The sequence below is a fragment of the Montipora foliosa genome, chromosome 6 (genome assembly GCF_036669935.1).
Source record: "Montipora foliosa isolate CH-2021 chromosome 6, ASM3666993v2, whole genome shotgun sequence".
NCBI classification, from domain to species: domain Eukaryota; kingdom Metazoa; phylum Cnidaria; class Anthozoa; order Scleractinia; family Acroporidae; genus Montipora; species Montipora foliosa.
Genome location: NC_090874.1, coordinates 54,618,881 through 54,629,596, shown reverse-complemented (window position 1 = coordinate 54,629,596; position 10,716 = coordinate 54,618,881). Strand labels below are relative to the sequence as shown.

General features: G+C 40.8%; 1 protein-coding gene across 1 annotated transcript in view; it reads right to left on the bottom strand.

Moving 5' to 3' along the window:
- LOC138007769 (protein mesh-like) overlaps nt 1-9,472 on the bottom strand; it is a 46,049-nt gene extending 36,577 nt beyond the window's left edge. Inside the window, exons 1-2 of the mRNA XM_068854835.1 lie at nt 8,846-9,472; nt 5,221-5,520 (exon numbers count right to left, since the gene is read on the bottom strand). Of these exons, the coding sequence (XP_068710936.1) occupies nt 5,221-5,520; nt 8,846-9,040 (495 nt within the window). The 5' untranslated portion in view covers nt 9,041-9,472. The remainder of the gene's footprint in view (nt 1-5,220; nt 5,521-8,845) is intronic.
- Nucleotides 9,473-10,716: the final 1,244 nt, after the last annotated feature.

Sequence of the window (10,716 nt, the reverse complement as noted above, 5' to 3'; positions counted from 1 at the left end):
ACATTAACTTGTTACCTGCTGCACGGATATCGACGAGACTTCGTTTTGACAAACAACACCTCAACCTACCTGGTTTACGAATTCTCTACCCTGGTCTGATATGATGTGAGCTGGGGCTCCATGACGACAATATGCCTTATAAAGGCCCTTAGCTACGCTTAACGCACTTTTGTCGGGCAGGGGAATGGCCTCGACATACTTGCTAAAGTAGTCTGTCATGGTCAGGAGATAGCGATTTCCCTTGGCAGAAACCATGCCGGCATCAATTAAGTCAATACCGACAAGGTACCAAACTTTTGCCACCACCTTCACGGGGTGAAGCACGTCGTAGCTGTTGCTTTCACAAGTGTTGCATTGACACCGGTCGCAATTTTTGATCTGTAAAAGAAGTTGACACCATACAAATTCTTTTATTACAATATGTAATTTGGACAGGAAATTATGTTCTGTGAAAGAGCTAGATTTTTTGTGCCAGTACTACAGTAGTACTCCTTAGGTTAAAGTTGGCAATACAAGCAGCTTAAGGTCATCCGCATCCGCACTTTGTTGATAGCAAAGCATAGCAAATAAAGGTATATTAACAGTAAAACTTCAATTGAAGGATACTTTGAAGTCATCTTTTTTGAAAGCAGGTGACTGTCCAAGGTTTCTTAATTGGTGCCGTGTTATTTACCCGCTAACTTAATGTGGACCTTTTTCTTCCTATTACTAACGTGGGTTCGAATTTGGTCATTTTCTGTGTAAATGTGCCGCATGATCAACACATTACACATTGCATGGTTGCATATTTGGACCTAAGGTATCGCCTAACCGATGGAAAATTACATCAGTTTTGGAGAGACGAGGAATGTTGTTATTATTCCGATGCAAAATGGTAGCATTTTTTGAGCTATACGGTAACAGCTGATACAGTAATTTTATTGCCTCAATAACATAGATATCTTGGGTTGCTTGCTCAGTGAGGATATCCTGCCACAAATTTCCCATGTTTTTTGATTCGTATTCCCCCTCTGCCCCTTGCCCTTTCCCCTTTTCCCCCTTGCCCTTTTCCCCCCTCATACCCATAACGCTTCTAATGTTCCATTCAAAGGCTTGAGAGTTGGCAACTATAGTGTCACACAATAAAGACCTTATTATGCAAGTATCCATCACATGTACTCACCATTTCAACAGTATCCTTATAGTAATCAGGCCAGTAGTAGCGGTCTTTAATCTTTTGGATAGTGTTGTCTCGACCGGCGTGACCGGCAAAACTCGAGGAATGGCATTCGTGAAAAACTCTCAATTTTTCATCTTCTTGGATGACCATGCGCTTAAACGGTGTTCCATTGTTACCCTGGTCAATGTAGAATAGCACTCGGGCCTTTTCATCAAATTCGAATTTCTTTGCGAATCTCCTTAAAACCGACTTTTCTGCTTTGCTTGCGCCTGCTGGGTACTCCTTTGCTCTCAAATATTGAATTATGTTACCGTATCTTCTGGGATCCATCTTGTGAATGTTCACAGTCGCGACAAAATTCCCGCGAAAACGGCTATTGTATGTGATCTAAAGTGTTGCTGGGATTTCGTGGCGAAAGCGAGCGGCGCGGCAGACTTAGAAGGGACTGCTAGCAGTCTATAGGACAACTGAGTCGGGGATGGAAGCGGAGTAAATAGATCTCACTTATTTATTTACTGTTGAAATTTTGTTCCATATTTATTTTTCCGTATTCGTTATTCTTTAATGGAACGGTAAAATTCTTTATTCCGAATTTTCAAGCGCTAAATATTCCTTATTCCTTTTTTTCTATAAGCCGTTATTCATTATTCTTTATTCCGTTTCCATCCCCGAAACAGAGATGCCAGGAAAAATCAATTTATTCAAGTACTTAGGCTTTCCACTAAAATACATTCCTAGCGTGCATCAGTAATAATTTAATGGCTCAGTGTATGTGTATCCCCATGCAATTTGCTATTAACCCAAGAAATAAAAGCCAATTATCGCCAAAACATGCTGGTAGTGTTTGCGCTGTGTATACAGCAAGGGATATCAGTGTACTTTCAAACTCTGTTATGTGAACTTCTTCAGTTCTAAAAGGTCATAGAGGGGATACACAAATCACTAATAATTTTATGGCTCAGTGATACAGTATGTGTATCCCCTTACACACAGCCGTGGAATTGGCTATTAACCGAAGAAATAAAGGCCAACTGTCGTCCAAACGTGTGCTTATATACAGCTTGGGATTTCTGTGGAGTTTTAACTCTCAGTTCGCTGAACAATTTTCCAAAAGGTCGTACAGGGGATACGGATATCACTAATAATTTTATCTGATTTTATGTCTCAGTGATTGTATCCCCATGCACGTTTGCTATTAACCCAAGAAATACTATATGAACGATATGGTGAATCAAATGGAACCCCGAAAAATCCGAGCCCCAGATCGCATTTGAACCTAACCCTAACCCTCCGTGATCTAGTCGGGTGCTCTAAGCACTGACCTACTGAAGACTCTGTCGTGAGCAAGGGTGAAATGTGGGTATTTTAAGTAGAATTGCATAACGCCATCACATAGTTAAATTTCATCCCCATGCACACAGCCGTCATATTTCACGTAACCACATATGACTCGTAACTGCATCGCGCAGTCAGATGAAAGCCTCGGCTGTAACACACTTTATCCTTGCTCACCGTAGAGTCTTCAGTAGCTCAGTGGTTATAGCATCCCACTAGATTACGGAGGGTCGATCGTGGGTTCAAATGCCATCTTTTGGTCGGATTTTTTATACACAATATCTTTCATGTAGTATTTCTCCGTTACTCACCCAAGAAATAAGAGATAATTATCGTCCAAGGTTGCTGGCGGCGTTTACGCTAGTGTGTTAATATTGTGACAGCTAGGGATTTCCGTGGAGTTTCAAACATTCGTACAGGGGATACACATATCACTAATAATTTTGTCTCAGTGATATGTGTATCCCCACAGCCGTTAAATTTGCTATTATCCCAAGAAATAAAAGAAAATTATCGTCCAAACGTGCTGGTAGTGTTTTCGCTGAGCTTATAGCTGTTTATATACAGCAAGGGATATCAGTGGACTTTCAAACTCTGTTATCTGAACTTCTTTCTAAAAGGTCAGTCGTAAAGGGGATACACATATCACTAAGAATTTTATGTCTCAGTGATATGTGTATCCCCATGCACATAGCCGTTAAATTTGCTATTAACCCAAGAAATAAAACTGAGAAAAGTCGTCCAAACGTGCTGGTAGTGTTTACGCTGAGTTTATATACAGCAAGGGAAATCAGTGGACTTTCAAACTCTGTTATCTGAACATCTTTCTAAAAGGTCAGTCGTAAAGGGGATACACATATCACGGGGATACACATATCACTGTGACACCGCCGAAATCAGTAAAGAGCAGCACCGGTGACTGCTGACCAAAACGGTTCACTAGTTTCCAGTCTCTTCTCTACTGTGTTATCCAAGATCGCGGAGGATAACGACTTTAATTACCGGGTCGTCCAATTAAAAACGAAAAAACCAGCAAGATTCAGAGCGGCTCATCGTATTAACCCTCACTAAAATGTGGACAGATACCGGCCTTTATTAACAGGATTTTAATCCTGTAAAACTGTTGACTTGGAGGGGAGTATACTCTACTCTTAACCCTTTCAGCCCCGTGGGGTTCCCCATTGACGAGTAAAATCGTCTGGCGTTAGACAGAGTAAAATCTATAAGTGGCACTATTGGGAGTTAAAGGGCTAATGGGGACATAGTTTTTGAGTGAATCCAGCTGTTGTTAACCCTTTCAGCCCCGTGGGGTTCCCCATTGACGAGTAAAATCGTCTGGCGTTAGACAGGGTAAAATCTATAAGTGGCACTATTGGGAGTTAAAGGGCTAATGGGGACATAGTTTTTGAGTGAATCCAGCTGTTGTTAACCCTTTCAGGCCCGTGGGGTTCCCCATTGACGAGTAAAATCGTCTGGCGTTAGACAGAGTAAAATCTATAAGTGGCACTATTGGGAGTTAAAGGGCGAATGGGGACATAGTTTTTGAGTGAATCCAGCAGTTGTTAATTAGTGGAGTACTAAATAAGAGGCGTACATTTTACTGCGTTTAGTTTTACTCCACTTTTTCACTCCAACTCCTTGAAAACAAAGAATTAATCGGTGGATTTCACAAAAATAAAACAACCCCAATTCCACATCTTAGACTGGCTAAACTTAAATTTACCCTACAAAAATTCATATATAGGAGTAATATCCTCTTCTACTTTTTTTTCTCAGAAAGTAGAATTAGTAAGTGGGGTAGACTTTACTCAGTATCCCGATAAATAGGAGTAAAATTAACTCCAGCATATTATATTACTCTGTAGGGAGAGTAAAATTTACTCTAGCAAAGTCATTGCCTTTGAATATTAACTAGTACTGAGTAAAAATTACTCTTAGTGGAGTTAAATGAACTCCTCTTAGGAGTACATTTTACTCCGCTTTATTTTACTCCACTTTTTCACTCCAGCACTGGAGTGAAATTAACTCTTTGAAAATAACAGTGTAGGGCAATGCAAAGTTTGAGGGGACGTTTGTGGCGACCTCACTGTTGTCAAAGTCCCCAATGGAATCCATGCTCTCAGCTGACAGTTGTGGATAATGTGGAGCTGTCGTTTAGCACGACCCTTGCGATTGTTCGACAGATATGCCAATGCTGACGACAGGCCAGCAATGCTGAAACAGTCGTCAATGGCTCTCAGTCACTTCCAAAGCGACAGGGCTGTGCGGATTCGTAGGGTCTTTGCAGGTGTGTGCTTAACTTGCAAGCATGTGATCAAAATTAACACCAAACGTTTGTTAGGGTTTTGTAGAAGACGCGAGGATGAACTTTCCATTACCTCTTCTAAAGTAAGCGTCGTTTACATTGGTTTCATTGTAATTTTGTCCATAATAAAAAAGCTTGGAATTGGCGCGAGGACATTTCGAAGATCAACCGAATATGTCTTGCAGCTGGAAGATTGGGCGTAACTCAGTGGGTACCATTCATTTTTTTCTTGAGTAACTGCATGATGTTCGCTCAAGTGATCGTTTTCCATGCTTTTACCCACAGAAAAATAAAATGTTCGCATTCGAGTGTAGCTAAATTCCCGGAAGATCGTTTTTCTTTGTTTGAAAATGAAAATGTAAGTCCGCCCCTTGTACAGATCATGTCAGACCCATCGCTGGTAAAATCATGAATAACATACCTTTTGTGTGTAAATACCAAGGGCTGAGTAAAAAGTTACTTCATTCCACGTAACGATGGCTGCCCAAGAGCTTGTGAATCCACTGTCGCGTGGAAAAGCTCTTTGAATGTCTCTTGTAATAGAGGCCACGGTGGCATTGTCTCGGGTGACCCTGTACCAGACATTACCGCCTCTTTTAGTATATACATCTGCCCAGTAGGGTGCGGCTGCATAAATCCCACCCCTTAGTGGAAATCTAAAGGGTGAAAGTGATGTAACGCGCGGCACAGCTCCAAAGAAAATAATGCCATTTTCATTTACCTAAAATGGAGGAACATGAAGTCATGTTTTTGTCGATGTTGACTCGGGTTTATACTCGGAAAACAATCGGAATGCTCCGAGTAAACTGAGTTAAAGAGACTTGTCGGAGAAAGTCCATTAACCGAAACTACTGAAGCTTCAGGCGACATAAGGCTCGTAGTGTGACTGTGCCAGGAATTGAAAAGCTCGATTAATTAATGAAATCAATGAAGTTCTGTCTCTATAGATGAATAATCGGTCTTTTTGAGAAAAAAAACTCGAGACCCCTTAAACTGTACATAATCGAATCAATGAACAGGTTTCGCTTACTGTCGGATGCTACACTTCTGAACTACAGCAGACGCACGGAGCTATGCCATTAGACTATGCTCGTGTTGTATGTAAACCGTGCATTTTGCTTTTCTTTTATAGTTGCTTGAAGCAATTTAGCACAGCTCTCATCATCTTCAAGTTAGCCAACCAGAAGGCGAGCAAAGCACTAAGAGGTCGACTGGCAATAGAGTTTGGAAGAGTTTATGACATTAGAGTTAGAGTTAACAATTTCCAAAATACAGAATTAAGAACTTTTTTCGGAAAGCCAAAACCCTGAATCCAAGATTCTGGAAGCCCAACTCCTGAATTTACGGTATTGGAATGCCTAAATCACGAATTTCGGATTTTTGAAACCTAAATATAACTCTGCGGCATAACTCTACAAAAATAACTCTAAGAATAGCTGTCCCCGTGAAGTAAATATTGACAAGCGATATTTAATACAGTTTGTCATACTTTAAATTCATCCCAGTGGACTCAGCATACGATGTTCCCCCCCCCCCCCCCCTTCCTTCCTGGGCAAAGCCCGGGCATTTGAACTTTTGACGATTGGATCGTTCAAATTCCCGCCCCCTCGGGCCAACATGGTGTTCAAATGCATTACCCTATCTTCGGATTAGTCTGTCATATCCTACTAAAGAACAATGTCGTAGTCGGCTCCTGTCGTCTTAATAAAGCTTGTGTATAAACATGTTAACACATGTTTCGTGACCCTTTATATGATGATGCCATTTTACCAGTCTTGAGCTACTACAAAAACACAATTTTAATATTGAAACTATTAAAAGTTGAATTAATTAAGTCGGATAATGTCAATAAGCAAGTATAAGCTGCTCTAACCCCGAAACACGGCAAAGGTTGTTTAACGAGGGAACTGTATATTTATCTGAAGGGGGGAGTTTCTAAAGAAACTGTGGTGCTGCGTTGGTGGTGAAGTAGTATACCCAAACGTGGTTTTATCAACGGAGATGATAATGTAAATTGGCCACCGTACAGAGATTCGAAAAGCTTCTAGAATCTCTGTACGGTGGCCAATTTACAATTTAGATTCGAAAAGCTTCTAGAATCTCTGTACGGTGGCCAATTTACATTATTAACTCCGTTGATAAAACCAATTTTTGTATATTTATCTACAACAGAGCCTAGAGCGTTTAATTACGACTGCATGTATTTTAAATTATTCAAGTCACTGCTTACGAGCCAGAAGGCCCATCAGGCCGGCGCTTATCTCCGGTTTCCGTAGCATGAAGCGACTAGGAGTATTTATACTCCCCCCTGGATGGGATGCTAGTCCATCGCAGGGTTACCCCCAGCATTACGCCGGCACCCATTTATACACCTGGGTGAAGAGAGGCACCGTGGGAGTAAAGTGTCTTGCCCAAGAGCACAGCACAATGTCCCCGGTCAGGTCCCGAACCCGGAACACTCGATCCGGAGTCGAGCGCACTAACCATGAGGCTACCGCGCCTCCCACATTTTAAATTATCCAGTGTCGGTTAATTACCTCTAACAGAAACGTACAGCTTTGAGAGCTTTAACAATGAAATGGAGGGTATGAAAATCACTCTATAGTATGACAAAGAGGAATTACGCAGCCCACATACCTTTGAAGACAACCTTTGAAGATCTTTTTTGTAAGCCAATCACTCACAAATGCTATATCTCTTCTTTTAAACTCTTCTATCTCCGTCAAAACACTTGTTTTATAGCTGTTAGCGACTTCGGCGCCCGAAAATTAAAAAAATCTTTACACTTCCGGCTCAATTTCCCCACCTCAAGCAGGGAAAGGTAAAATTCCCCACTCCCCGGACACAGAAGATAGTCAAATGCCCGGGCTTTGCCCGGGGGAGGGAGGGGGGGATGTTGAAGTTTCGATTTGATCGGCGCATAACGGCCATCAATGCCGATGATGTCGATTTAACGACTGACGCTTATGGACTTCCATTTTATTGACGCTTTAGCGGTGTCAATTCAAAAAGCGAATTTTCTAGCACTCCATGAACACCGTATCAATGAAAAGAGACTGAGCACCAACATTTAATGACGACATTTAGCTGGCAATGAAATTAAATCCGGTTCCATGGCCATGCAACGATATAGAGTTTTATGAAGACTGTCGACGGACAAAACAGACAAAGTTCCATAGACAAAATTCGGCACATAAGTATATGGAAGTTACTTTAGGAGGTTTGCAGACGGAGGCCTTATTAACCCAAAGGCTGTCTGACAAAATTATCAAATTTAGACATCAGTTATGGAGTGCAAACTGAAAGCATTAAATTGCCTAGCTGAAACCTAAACCTTAAATTTCTTTAAATTATAGATGACCTGCATGCTATTATCAAAACTCGTCCTTTAATTTTCTAAAAGCTTTATAAATTATTACCCCCAGGCATAAATATTCACTTGAATGAAAAGGTGACTTTTTCAGTTCCGACCGAATATTTTGCATTTCTTCCACAGTAAACAATATACAATAAAAATCTTCAAAAGGGCTTAATCGAAGAAGCTTTACCTGTTCCAGCAAACCTTATACTAAATTGCCATATGTTTTTCAAGCCAATATACTCAGTCACTGACTTTCTTAATGAGATTCGCAGTAGGAGAGACTACGACGCACCTTTAGTCTTTTGCCGGCACAAACTTGCGCATTTAAAAAGCGAATCCATGCAAAAAGCTAAAGAAAGTTAGATAAACGAATGTGGAAATGTGCAGATTTTTCAGACGACGACTGGTAGTGCCTAGGCGTCTTCCTGTAAATAAATTTTAAATAAATGTAGACCGTACGCTTTCCGATTACTTTGTCGAGTTATTGGTTTCTAACGATCAAGAACATTAACCCTCTCACTGCCGATGGCTTCCCCATTGACGAGTAAAATCGTCTGGCGTTAGACAGAGTAAAATCTATAAGTGTCAATTTGCATTTTTGGCGGTGAAAGGGAGGCTCTTTAGCTTTTTGCCATAAGGTTCGTGGAGGACAGGTAGCAGGTAATGATCTATAAGATTCACCTACGTGTAAGGCAGTGAAGTTCTTTCCAAAGAATGGAAACTCAGCTGTTGGAACCGCTTGCGAAGTGTGGTCGTCTTTCACCGTTAATCTCCTATCCCCCACGTTTGAGCCGAACGGATAAAACCTCAGGCCGTTTCCGCTTGAGCAAAACGTTATTGTGAGGAAAATCCACTTGAACATTTGCAGGAATGAAGACATCAATCTGTAACTTTCGAGTCAGTATGACTTTGTATACAAGTTTAAATCGTCTCCAACTGGTGTTTTAGGTAGACACACGGAGTTGGTGCGTTTCTCATTTTAACTTCCTTGGTTTCAGTCCATCGCCGGAGTCACGTTGACTGATATTTCGAACAGTTAAGATCAATTTGAAGAACATCACGAAAATGACGTTGCCACAAAGTAGTCTCGAGATCGTTGTAATAGCCACTGAAGAAAATTTGAATGACGCATTTTGTCAAGAAAAGAATAATCTGCATGGATAATTAACACAATAGCACATCAAGGAATTATAAACGGCACGCGCGTCTGTAAAATATAAATTATTTTGCGAAGAAAAATTTCGCTCCATTTGCGGAAATATATAGTCCACTACATTCTGTTGAACACATAACACTGTCTACCATTGTGATTTTAAAGAACAATCTGTCACATTGAAATGTCAATGAAAAACGAAAATTTGTAATTGTATTCTTTCTGATAAAATATTTGACCAACCACCTGTTTTATCAGGAACCACTCTCTGGGTCCACTTTCATTAAAATTTGTTATTATTTGCTTTGTTTACTATGTATTTGTTTCAAAAGTGTATATCAATGATTTCTTTCATCTAATAAGTGCAATGGAAACACTGCCGTAGCTAGCACTGAGAGCCGAAAACCGAGGGACATCATTCTTTGCTGAATTGCCTAATGCAAGTTAAAAGCCTGTCAATTTGTTCTCTCCCGCCCGTAATGCGATAAATGCCAAAGACAACAGCTACTTTCAATCATCACGCTATAAACCAAAAGTATTACAATGCAGTATATAACAAATATTCATACGTATGTGATATTATTAAGGTCATGATTATATCATAAATGTACGTACTAACCACTCAAGAGGTGGTCGCGATCGCTAAGAAAAATAAGTGAGTTTTCAGGATAAAGAGCTTGATATGAATTCATCTGATTCCCGAATAAGAAAAAAAAACAAGAAATTTTTAGCTGGTTATCAATTTCATCTACTTTTGGGTTCGGTTGGGTTCAGGTTCGGATGCTCTATCGCTGGGCCATCGGATACTCGTAAGGGCTACGCCATAATTGACTTTTTCAAAAACAACGGTAAAGAAGGTGAGCGAGTAAATGTCTTTTTCGTACTGTGGCCTGAGGGGGGCGGACAGGGGAGTGAAAAAGGGGGTTGGAATTACTAAGCTCATTTCTCGACGGCTGACTATTTTCCTTACCCCAGCTGTGATGAAGACAAACGCTTATTCTATTAACACACTACTGGTCACTACTGGGAGCTGGCCATTTGTGAGAACTCACAAATGATCATTTACCAATGTCAGTGACTTCATAGCTCAGTTGGTTAGAGGGTCGCACCGGTATCGCGAGGTCACGGGTTCAAACCCCGTTGACTGAGTCCTGGATTTTTCAGGCTTCTCTATGCAATTGTTGAAATTGCGTCCATAACTGTGAGGATCATAGCTCAGTTTACTTGATATCGTATTTCTTAATATGCAAAAGGGTGTCCCTATCTCACTCTCTCCTCTCGAGTTAATCTCAACGCCGACTATCGTCACTTTTCTACTTTTCACCACTTGAAATATTCTTATGGGCCACCCGTGTTCAAGGTCCTCAAATTTGGAAAAGTATTCCTCTTTCATTACTTACTTC